Here is a 12,418-nt window from a genome sequence, read left to right as displayed (position 1 = left end):
TGCCACATTAAGAACAGTAAAGTTCAGAACCATAAAGATAAACAGAATCACACGGCAGTAACAGTGATACCTGATGCAGTACAGTAGCTCTTCCCTACCACCCACCCCTCACCCATCATCCCAAACATGTTTCCTGGATTATTAATAAGGCACACTGACTTGGAGTTAACTTGCAGTGCAACAACCTCCACAGAGTCAGGTAGTTCTGTTTGTGTCAAGGGTCAAATCAAAAAACACTTCCAGCTTATGTTGTTTTGGTCTGATGGAAGTTAGATGATAAGTGTTCCCAGGTCTTAAAAAACTTTTTTCTGCACCATAGTCAGATTATCCTGTATTTCTAATTTGAGACAGGACATAACGTCCCGAAAGCTTTTACTTGAAGTTTTAATTCACAAAGCCCTGAAAACATTTTCCCAGGTGTGATTTTATGTGAATACCGATCTATTTCATAGCAAGAAACAAAGAGCAAACAGTTTCTCATTAAAGCTCTCCATATGTGTGAGATTTGTTCCCCCAGCACACACCGCTGAGGTTAACATGCTGATGTCTGTGCCTTCTGTTTGTGTTCTACATCTTAACGCTGTTAATTGAGTTATTGTATATTCACTGTTTTTTAATCACACAAGCTGTTCAAGACAAACTGGACCAGATGGTGTTCCTCTGGAGCGACATCCAGGCCTTACTGGAGGAGCGGGAGGCTAAACTGCTGGATGTGATGGACCTGGCAGACAAGTTCTGGTGCGACCACTGCGCTCTGATCGTCACAATCAAAGACAGCCAGGACCTGCTGAGGGAGCTGGAGGAGCCTGGCGTCGACCCGTCAGTCGTCAAACAGCAGCAGGAGTTTGTCGAGGTAGACAGATTCTCCAGAAATGACTCGGCTTATTGACTAAACGTATGAGTGGTTTAGAGCAATGGAAGAAAAAAAACTGCTTTTGATTCTTACAGGGATTCAAGGAGGAGATCGATGGGCTGCAGGAAGAACTTGAAGTGGTTCAAAACCAGGGTGCAGAGCTGATGACTGCCTGCGGGGAACCTGATAAACCTGTGATAAAGAAAAGTCTTGATGAGGTACAGATTATGGAGAAAGCCATTTTATAAAGACAGAAGACTTTGGAGAGTCCTTAAGGATTTCTTTTGTTGCATATGGCTTGTTTATACAAGTATTTATATGATTTTTCAGGTGAATTCAGCGTGGGAATATCTCAATAAGACGTGGAAGGAGAGAGTGGAGGGACTGGAGGAGGCCATGCAGGCTGCTGTGCAGTTTCAGGATGGCCTACAGGTACTTATAACACGTCTGTACTGTATTTTCTTCAAGGAAGGAAGAAAGGAAAGTCATTCTCTGAACACAATCAAACAAGGTCATTCATTTTATTTTCTTTAATATGGGTTTTTTTTTTTGTCTAAGGCTTTTCTGTTAAATTGTGGCGCAATTTTTCCTTAACTTAACCCAAAACAGACTTTTCAAAACTTTCTTAATTTCACTTATAAGATTTTTACTGTTTAACTTGTCTCAAGAATAAAGTGGTTCTCTGCAGTTTAAATAAGTGTTTAAATTTGGATGCACACAGTGAGCCACTTTATGTAAAGCGTTTCAGATGAAACCACAGATTACCCTGCTTTGCTGGTTTTATTGCAGTGGAGTGAAGTGATACAACATTTTATGAGACGACCTGTTCATTTTGAAACAATAAACACAAACCGCAGAGCTGTGCTATTATTGGCTCAAACTTAGACTTTAAAAGAAAGAGTCTTCTGCTTTACTTTTACTTTAATTTAAGATCCCCATTTATTCTTCTTTAAGATTACAGTTTTGTATTACAGGGCTTGCCTTTAATTTTTTGTCTTTTTACCCAATTTGTCAGCCGCATAGAATTACGAGAGGCTAACTGTAAGATGTAGAGCTTAACACGACACTAAATGTAACATGACTCCCCGTGCACAAAGCTTTGTTTGCCTCAGTAACAATGGCTTCCCACCTTGTTTTCAGGGTATGTTTGACTGGGTGGACATTCTTGAGAGCAAACTGGATTCAATGTCACCTGTAGGCACGGACCTGGAAACTGTCAAACAGCAGATGGTCGAGCTCAAGGTACAGTCTTGTATTTGTATTTCTGTAAACATGATGTGCATCGACCTTGGAGTATTTATTCCTTACATTGCTGCAGTGTTTATTGTCATAGAAGATCTCTTATGTAGCAGCTGTGTTTATGTTGCTTTAATCATAACCTGCCCTAGTTTCCCTTTTTATCCCCGTACAAAAGCGCTCCAGAAAAAAAAGCAGTCACACTGTTTGATGTACAATAAGACGCATTATTCAGCTAACAGGGAATAATGAACTGTCCATGGAGCTTTGTGCTTCTGTTGACTGACTGGGTGTCCCACTGTATGATTCAGGAGTTCAAAGGAGAGGCGTACCAGCTGCAAATTGAGATGGAGCGCCTGAACCACCAGGCAGGCCTCCTGCTGAAGAAGGTGACAGAGGAGGCGGATCGCAGCGCCATCCAGGAGCCAATGTCCGAGCTCAAGATGCTCTGGGACAACCTGGATGAGAAGATCATCAGCAGACAGGTCAGAACAGAAACGAAGCGTGTTGACAGAAAATATATTTGCTGGGGAAATGAAGATATATGATTACTTACTGATACTGATCTATGTTGCTTTATGCTGTTTTAATACATACAAAACGTCCTGAACAATGGTTCCAACATGCAGTGGAATGTGTTGTATGCGGGTCAGTGTGTATCTAATGGTTTAATCTGTCATTAATCCAGCACAAACTGGAGGGAGGCCTTCTGGCTCTGGGGCAGTTTCAGCACGCACTGGACGAGCTGCTGGCCTGGATGAGCCACACCGAGGAGCTTCTGAACGAGCAGAGGAAGGCAGGAGGAGACCCCAAAGCCATCGAGATCGAGCTCGCCAAGCACCATGTATGAAAAAAAGTCAACCCCACATTACATTGAATGCATGAAAATGGAAAAAGCCAGGAGTAGATTTAGTCACAATTTGCTGTATTTTTTCTCTCAGAATGAACCTTTACCCATGCAGCTTTGTGCTTCCTAACGTCCGGACATTTCTGTCTGCTTTATCTCTTCAGGTTCTCCAAAATGACGTTTTGGCTCACAAGGCGACAGTTGAGACAGTCAATAAAGCCGGTACTGATCTGGTGGAGTCCAGCGCTGGAGAGGAAGCTTCCAGTCTTCAGAGCAAACTGGAAAACCTGAACCAGCGGTGGAAAGCCATCCTGGAGAAGACGACGCAGAGGAAGCAGCAACTGGAGAGTTCTCTGCTTCAGGTATAACGATTATTTTCAGCCTGGGACATATTTGTGTTTACCTTTATTTTCTTTTTTTAAGCCTTGATTTATCCTCTTCTCCCAGAGAGCAGGAATGTTTCGTCAAAGCCACACGATGCTCTTGGAGAAGTCTCCTCCCTTCCTTTCGCGTCCTGCGGAGTATATTTTCATAACTTTGACATTTAGCGAGGGGGCTTTGATCCGAGAGAGGAGGAGAAATGTTTGTCAAGTTTCTGACAGAGTTTTACAAGATGAGAATGAGGAGTCTTTGTCAGTAAGATCTGCCAAAAATCCAATGAGCACAGCTTTCTTTAGGGCCCAGTTTACTCCCAGACAGACAGAGAGACAGACTAAAAATGAAGTATCTAAAAACAGACAAAGATGACGAAGAACTGTCCAGTGTGTAAAACTGGATTATAAATGTCTGAAAAATACTAAAAACCTCGATACAAATAAATAAATAAAGTGAATAAATATATTCAAATGCATATGCGATAGTTTTCTGTAAATGAGTGTGCATTGTTTTTATTCCTGCCCATTTAACAGTATAATGGCATTTAAGAGAAAGGACTGACTGTATCACTCCTGCATCTCAGTTTTATCAGCCCCGTTCAATTGTAACAGTTTTACATTAAACTTAAAATAAGAAGCTTGTTTTTAGTGATTTGCATCTAATTAATTACATTTCAGGGTTTTTATTCATTCAATCTGCAGGAGTAGCTAAATGAATCCAAGGAATTAATAACTCATTCTCCTCTCTGAGCTAGAGGTTGCTAACAATACGTGTGTGGGTGTGTGTGTGTGTGTGTGTGTGTGTGTGAGACACCTTTTGTCCTGACTCAGGTTGTTTTGTGTTGTAGGCCCAAGGTTTCCATGGTGAGATAGAAGATATGCAGCAATGGCTGAAAGACACAGAACGTCAGCTGTTGGCATCAAAGGCTGTGGGAGGCTTACCAGACACGGCCCGGGAGCAGCTTAACGCCCATCTGGTATGTGTTTAACAATATGAAAGGCCACATACAGATGGCAGGCTCGTAAGGAGACGACTATGTCTTTTCTGTGTTTTTATCTGAAGTGTGAAAATTAAATGACACTGCAACATACATGACTTGCATCGCCATGCAGGAGACGACAAAAAAGCCTTTAAAGCGTTGCAAACTGATTCGGCCGTGTCCGACGATGATGCATTTAGGAATGTTTACCTTCTTTGTTTTCCTTTTTTTTCCCCCTAATGGTGAAACTCAAGACATTCTCACAACAAGCTCTCCAAGAATACGCATCAGTATCGACCAAAAACAATAAGACTTGTTGAAAGAAATAACTTCCATCAGACTTGTAACACTACACTGTTTGTGGGAGCAGTCTCTGCATGTCTCACTAGGTTTCATTCTTTCACCTTTTTTGGACTAAATTTGGACACACAAAAATAAAGACTGACAAACTCATCTCGTACACTTCGCTTATTGCAAAGGATTAAATTCAGCTCTGTCTTCTTTATTGGCATGAATTAAATAAAGACATTCAGATTAAAGTTAAGGAAAATAAAGTAAAGAAGGAAAGAAAGAAACAAAGTCTTCACATTTTAGTCATCTTAACTGCTTGTCATTTTCCACACGCAAAAAAGTAAGGAGACATTTTGTATACAATAAAACAACAAGCAAAAAAACCTAGATAAATTAGAAGCAGAGAAAACATTATTACAGTGCTATTTAAAAAATAATAATAATCCAGAGCTGTATCTAAGAACACATGTATACTTTCTCTGCATTCATTCATTCATTCATTTATTAAGAACATTTAAAAATAACAAATAAAATGTACAGACAAACAAAGCAAATAACAATGAGAGCACACTTTCTGTAACGTCTTGATTGTTTTTTTAAGTTGTCACGTTCGTAAATGTTGACAGAAACGATTCTAGTCCGACCTTTTTTTTTCTTTCAAGCTTCATCGGTTATTCCAATGCTTAAGCTTTGCATCAGAATCAGAATCAGAATCACAATCGGGGTTTATTGCCAAGTACATTTACACATACGAGGAATTTGACTTGGTGTATTGGTGCTAAACAATTAACAAGGAAATAAAGCAGAACTAGCAACAACTTAAATAATACAGAATAAGAAGCTATTACAATATATAGAATTGAATTTAAAAATAAAATGTTAAAAAATAAAAATAAAAATAAAAAACACAAAATGTACAAAAGGTGCAATGTAGGAGCTGTGCAGTGGACTATGAGACAAAAAATGTGAAAATGGTGAACATAGACATGTTGATATGTAATGGATGGACTCTGGATGTTTTAAGAGTTATTAGTCGTATTGATTTGGACGTGATAATTGAGGACAGGAAGATTTTTTTAGAACTGCGTGGTGGCACACAGGCACAGTAGCTCTTGATTGCCTTTTCTTTTTCATATGCACTAATATCTAAAGACTGCAAAATGACTGATTGTAAAACCATCTTAGATGAACATTCTGAGATATTGCCTTTAAAAAAAAAATGATTGTACAGTAGGACTGTAAGACTTTCACTTTGTTGACCCAAACCAAAGTCTAGCTGTTATCCAATCTGTTTTAGCGAACCCGTCTCTCATCTTGTGTCATTGTGCTCCCTTCTTCCAGGAGTTGTGTTCTGCCTTGGAGGTGAAGGAGGAGCTGTATCAGGAGCTGATGAACAAGGGTCAGCAGCTGCTCGCCGTGACGCCCGAGGGCTCCGACAGCAACACGGAGCAGGACCTCGGCAACCTCAAGGACAAATGGGAGGCTGTGCAGGGGAAGGTCGCTGAGAGAAAGGTATGCGGTCAGAGCTCGTGGTGAGAACAGTAACCCTAATGAATCATAACTTCAGCTTTCAGGCCCCGGAGAGAGAGATCGACCGACCGACAGACACTTGAGCCGTGACGCTGTAGTTGTAAGCCTCTAATCCTGCTGCTGGTAATGAATGGTGTAAGGAGGGAGGTGGCTACACTGTAGATCACAGCAGGAGTGTTACTGAGTCCCAGAAACAGTTGGCCTTGTCTCATAAGTTTCCATGGTGGAGCGTTGATAAATAATGGAGTTAAAAATGTTATTAGAGCTCAAATAAAAAGCCAATTATTTTTTCTCTGTGACACATATTAACTAGTCCTTTGAGGGCATTTTCTTCTGTCCTAAATAAACACACATCCCTCTCTCCCTTTGCACTCTTCTTCCAGATATGGAGATGCTCTTTCTGGCTGCTCCACAGTTTGCCTCTCCTTCCTATTTAGTTTGGTCCTCATCCAGAGAATTCAGAGTCTGCTAGATCTTAGAGCTGCAGCTGCCGGCCAAACTCTCCGCAGCAATTTGACACCCCTCTAGTCGAGTGTGTTCTATTTTTAAGCAGAGAGAAAATGACTATCATAATGAAATAAGCACTGACTTCTACACTGTGGTTCTGTATTGAGCATTACCCTCAACATGAGCCTCAATAAGTGAGAGGAACACATTATAACTCTCATCAGGTTATTAACGCTATTAACCCAGCGTTGACGAGACTTTGCCAAGGTTCCCGGCCGTAACAAATGGATGTTTGTCAGCAGTGGAGTCAGCAGTGGATGTTTCTCTCATTCAATTAAAAGCTCATCATTCCCCCTCCGGAGACGTCGACTTCCTCTGTTTAAATAGAGGTCATGTTTGGCACAACTGACGTGTAATTGTTTAATCCAGTGTTGTAGCAACCACATGGTTTGTTTTTCAGCATTGTGCAGTGTGACACAGGTATAAATAGTTTCTCTGTTTGGACAGAAAAAGATAACAGGATTATTATTTCCCCTCAATGATGATGATGTTGTTGCTTTTCGTCTGCAGGTGAAACTAGAGGAAGCCTTGACGTTGGCGACAGATTTCCACAACTCTCTCCAGGACTTCATCAACTGGCTCACACAGGCGGAGCAGACGCTGAACATGGTGTCGCCCGCCTCCCTCATGCTGGAGACCATCATGTTTCAGATCGATGAGCACAAGGTGATTTGTGTTAGGAGAAATGAAATCCATTTACATTTATCTTTGTAATACTTTTAATGTGTTCTTCTGATGATAAAGTGGAAGCAGTTCAATGCAGAAAGTTCATGTTTTAGTCCAGCAGTGAGCAACTCGTTTATTTCATTTTATTTACAAATATAATAAATTATGAAAAACACGAATATGACTGCATGCAAACAGTTGGGATAATTAAAAGTAATGGCTATAATTTATACACAACATTTATGTTTCTGTCTGTATTTAAAACATCTCGAACAAGAATAATCAGGACAGTAACTTGGCAGCAGGGCAACCCCGAATATCCATCTTTGTGCGAGCATATTGATCAAAGACACAAGTCGCAAACAGACTGAAAAAAAACCTCTGTCAAGGGATGTACAAGTTAGCAAAACAGTGATTTACAGTCTCAGAACATACAAGCATGATACAGTATGTCTTAAAGCTTTTCACGAGTAGTAGAAGATAAAAATAACAAAACAAAAACGATGACAGAATAGAACACAGTGTAGGTTTTACAACGGCAAAGTATAAGTTGAAGTCTGCTTATAGACAGTGAAAGATTTGAAATGAGCACAGAATGACTCCATCTTCTTTTCATAATTTATTGTGTAACTCATTAGCACGTCCCAACATGGTTCACATTTCCCCCTCTAGCAATTAAAAATCCCTCTTTCTTTTCCTTCTGATCATTATCAACTGACCTAAACCTCCTGCTCCCCTCTCTGCAGATGTTTGTGACCGAGGTGAACTCCCACAGGGAGCACATCATCGAGCTGGATAAGACGGGCACACATTTGAAATACTTCAGCCAGAAACAGGATGTGGTCCTGATCAAGAACCTGCTGCTCAGCGTGCAGGGCCGCTGGGAGAAGCTGGTGCAGCGTTCTGTTGAGCGCGGCCGTCTGCTGGACGATGCCAGGAAGAGAGCGAAACAGGTACATATTTCTCCTGGCTCTGATATGGGCATTGTTTCACTGCTTTTAGGACATTTTTATTATCATTGGAAACTCGGTCCATTTGATGTCATGCCCATTTTGTAGTCTTCAGCCTGTTATAGCTTTTTCATTAGTGCGGGCCCTCTTCTGTTCCCTTGGCTCTGGAAACCTGAACGTCGAAACATTTTACAGGCCTCTGCAATAAATCAAATGAAATCATACCTTTTCAAAACGCTTTCCGCAATTGTTTGTTTCTTCATTCTTCATTAGTTCCACGAGACTTGGAACAAACTGATGGAGTGGCTGGACGAATCCGAGAAGACGCTGGACTCGGAAGTGGAAATTGCCAACGATCCGGACAAAATCAAGACTCAGCTGACGCAACACAAGGTGTCTGATCATCGTCTTATCTTGATTTACTGCGGGAAAAAGAATGACCCCTTAAAATAACCAGATACCTCTGACAGCATCTACTGCACAGTTTCAGTCATTAAACAGAAACGACGCCTGCGTTCAATCCAAGTCTGAGTTATGAGGCAGCTCTTACACGCTCCATGCTTAATGTGTAATATGTTTAGTGAAAGCTATTTATGGGAATGGCTGTGTCTGCAGAATGCATTAGTCGTGCATTTGCTTGCGTATCGGACTACCCACTCCTCATGTTGTCTGTGCAGTGTTATGCAGGAATGTTGTACTAATCCTATCATAATCCCGGGATGGACCAAGTGTATTAGAGGATGACCTTGCTTTTGGATACTTTTAATCCCTTGGTAGCAGTGGCTTTTAAGTTTTGACCCCTTTTTTGTTTCCTTTACAGAATAGTGTGTCCTTAATCGCATAACACACAGATTAAGAATTAAGATGCTGTGTGACATGCCAACAGTAACAGGGAGACATTCTGCACTGATGTAACCCCCCCGAATCTAAAGACAGAGACAGTAAAATGACTTTATTGCTTAGCTGATACTTTATCTGACGATTGTTTCTTATACACAGGAGTTCCAACGGGCCCTGGGCAGCAAGCACTCCGTGTACGACACCACCTCTCGCACAGGGCGGGCCCTGAAGGACAAGACGTCCCTCCAGGATGATAATCAGAAGCTGGACGACATGCTGAGCGAGCTGAGGGACAAGTGGGACACTGTTTGTGGGAAGTCAGTAGAAAGGTAAAGATACATCTCCTAGCATAGCTTAGCATCAGGCACAGAATCTTAATCAGGGTTTATTGTCAATACGGTTCATGCTTATGTTTTTTTCATATGTGATTTGGTCCATAACAAAAAGGAAATTAAATGGAAATGCATAAGATGGTTAAATAAGATACATTCATATATAAGTGGAATAAGTATTTAGAGAAAGAGCGGTATAGTTTGTATACAAATGTGTTAGATGTTGCAAAAGGATTATGTATGAGTTTACAGTGGGACACTTATTTGTTGTTTTCTTCATTTATTTTTTCATGAACAAGTGAGGAGAAACACTTCCACAAGTCAGGTGACCTCAGGGGGTCATGCGGTCCAAAGCAAGGAACGATATACATTAGAAATAAATATTAGAAATACAAGACAGTCATAGTAAAGGACCACAAGACCTACAGTATGCATAGAAGACTAACTATAGGAGCGTCATAGTACAAAACAAATATTCCAAAAATATATACACAACTCCAGCAAGTAAAAGCCTGCAGTGCCTGGAGCATTACCTGAAACTAAATAACATGAATAACATGACGTGAACATCAGAAAAACCCGTCATAATGACACGTAATACAAGGAGAAAAAATATAGTATTAGAGGCAGCTCTGTAATATAAAAGTAGTGATAGGACGAGGGGGCCTAAAAATGTCACATGTGGTGATTATTTACAAGAAATGTTAGCAACTTTTTATTGTGCGTACTTCGTCTTCCTTCTGTCTTTGGATATATTTTGTGTCCAGCACTCATTACTCAACTGTGTGATATTTTTTCCCAGTACATGAGAAGTCCTCTTCATCGATTGTAAATACATTTTGCTCTCCTGCAGGCAAAACAAACTAGAGGAGGCCTTGTTGTTCTCGGGCCAGTTCACAGACGCTCTCCAGGCTCTCATTGACTGGCTGTACAGAGTGGAACCTCAGATGGCTGAGGACCAGCCCGTACATGGAGACATAGACCTGGTTCTCAACCTGATTGACAACCACAAGGTAACAAAAGACCCACAAGACCCACAAGACAAGCATGACCAAAGCTCTAAAAATATCTCTGTAGAGCTGCTAGTTTACACACTGGTTTAAGAAAAGGACGCAGCATCGAAACTCAAACACGAGCACAGTACTTTTCACTTTACACCAGCCTTTGCTTTTTTTCACTGATTGTTTCTCATCACAATAGAAAACAAAGGACTTTGGAACGTCACTGAAGGGGAAAGCATTGTATTGTAGTACTTTTCCATTGAGAGTCTGTGTTCTTTGAAGTTTGCTGGAAAGCTGCTGTTGTATTTGCTCATGTCTAATGTTTTGATCAATATCTGCAACTTCATCAGCAACAGAGCAGAACTTGTTTCTTGTTGCATCAACAGCTGGACTTTTTTAGACTCAGACAACTTTATTTATCCCAGAGGGTAATTCGATTCCACAATCCAGTACGTTTTTTGAAGTTGGATTAATTTGTATCGTCAATAAATTAAATTTTCCATTGGACTTATTCGTTATAAATACCCAAAAAAGAAACATGAAGTACACAGCTCTTTATCATTTTTGTAAATGTACCTCTTTTATCTCTAATCTTTCTACTGATTTTTGTCAAGTACAGATATGAGAAGAGTGCATGGTTTTCTAATGGTATTGTTCTTTTAAAAGTCTTTTTATTGATAATCAACACTGAAAAAAACAGCAGCGTTACAGGAAAATGATTTTTTTCTAACTAGCAATAACACTCTCATATATCACAAAGCAGCGATCTATCCAAACCAAACCCCCTCGGCTGATCATAAAAGCTATGCTCTGAATAATGGATGGAAAACATAATGTTTCAGACAGTTATAATAAATATTTATCCGTCCTTGATTGACCATAAAGCTTTTTTAAGGATCGGGATAATTATTGTGTCCCTTGTTGATTGATCGTTGCAGGTTTTCCAGAAGGAGTTGGGGAAGCGGACGGTAGGCGTTCAGGCCCTCAAACGATCTGCGAGGGAGCTGATAGAGAACACCAGCGATGACTCGTCCTGGGTCAAAGTCCAGATGCAGGAGCTGAGCACTCGCTGGGAGACGGTGTGCAACCTCTCTGTGTCCAAACAGGCCCGGCTGGAGCAGGCTCTGTGTCAGGTACTGCAGAGGAGGCCTTAACACGGGTTAGAGAGAAGGTGCTCTTACTCTGTGAGCCTGACTGATGTGTGTGTCCTGTTATTGTAGGCTGAGGAGTTTCACTCTACTGTTCACATCCTGCTGGAGTGGCTGGCTGAGGCAGAGCAGAGTCTGCGTTTCCATGGCAGCCTGCCTGACGATGAGGAGGCTCTGCAGGCACTCATCGAACAACACAAGGCAAGACATTCAAATATTTAGAATCTACAGTCCGTTTCAGCTTGCCTATAATAAACAAGCTTAAATAAACTGAGAGGCACTGGCTCGACTCTGATGGTGGAGAGGGCACCCTATGACAGGAATTTTTAACTGTTTATGACACATTGAATTTACTGTGTTGTTGATGCCTCTTGATGGCATTAGTTACTTCAGAATCAGAATTGGGTTTTATTGCAGATTATTATTTAAGTACATTTACACATACAAGGAATTTGACTTGGTGTATTAGTGCTAAACAATTAACAAGGAAATAACTCAGAACTGGCAACAACTTAAATAATACAGTATAAGAAGCTATTACAATATATAAAATAGAATTAAAAAATGTAAAATATAAAATATAAAAAAGACAAAGTGTACAAAAGGTGCAATGTAGGAGCTGTGCAGTGGACTATGAGATGGTCACTTAGACATAGCAGCCTTTGCCATCAGTGCGTGAATGTGTAGGTTTGGCATACGGTGCAAAAGCGCTTTGAGTAGTCAGACAACTAGAAAAGCGCTATACAAGAAGAAGAACTCTACTGTAAGGCTTTTTTTGTCGAGGTGCCAAAATAAACAAGAATTCAAAAGTTCCTCACAGAAGCTTCAAGAAGTTAAATTTAGTTTTTTGACTGTGGTTGTTG

The 12,418-nt window shown here is 40.6% G+C and overlaps 1 protein-coding gene across 1 annotated transcript in view; it reads left to right on the top strand.

The window, feature by feature from the left end:
* dst (dystonin) overlaps nt 1-12,418 on the top strand; it is a 120,246-nt gene that overhangs the window by 97,112 nt on the left and 10,716 nt on the right. Inside the window, exons 75-90 of the mRNA XM_065959701.1 lie at nt 627-853; nt 949-1,071; nt 1,184-1,285; nt 1,994-2,095; nt 2,401-2,574; nt 2,778-2,933; nt 3,101-3,298; nt 4,159-4,287; nt 5,923-6,093; nt 7,129-7,284; nt 8,031-8,237; nt 8,508-8,627; nt 9,234-9,403; nt 10,260-10,419; nt 11,346-11,540; nt 11,628-11,756. Coding sequence (XP_065815773.1) covers nt 627-853; nt 949-1,071; nt 1,184-1,285; nt 1,994-2,095; nt 2,401-2,574; nt 2,778-2,933; nt 3,101-3,298; nt 4,159-4,287; nt 5,923-6,093; nt 7,129-7,284; nt 8,031-8,237; nt 8,508-8,627; nt 9,234-9,403; nt 10,260-10,419; nt 11,346-11,540; nt 11,628-11,756 — 2,519 coding nt within the window. The remainder of the gene's footprint in view (nt 1-626; nt 854-948; nt 1,072-1,183; nt 1,286-1,993; nt 2,096-2,400; nt 2,575-2,777; nt 2,934-3,100; nt 3,299-4,158; nt 4,288-5,922; nt 6,094-7,128; nt 7,285-8,030; nt 8,238-8,507; nt 8,628-9,233; nt 9,404-10,259; nt 10,420-11,345; nt 11,541-11,627; nt 11,757-12,418) is intronic.

Source organism: Labrus bergylta, chromosome 10, assembly GCF_963930695.1.
Source record: "Labrus bergylta chromosome 10, fLabBer1.1, whole genome shotgun sequence".
Lineage (NCBI taxonomy): Eukaryota > Metazoa > Chordata > Actinopteri > Labriformes > Labridae > Labrus > Labrus bergylta.
This window is presented reverse-complemented; position numbering and strand designations above follow the sequence as displayed.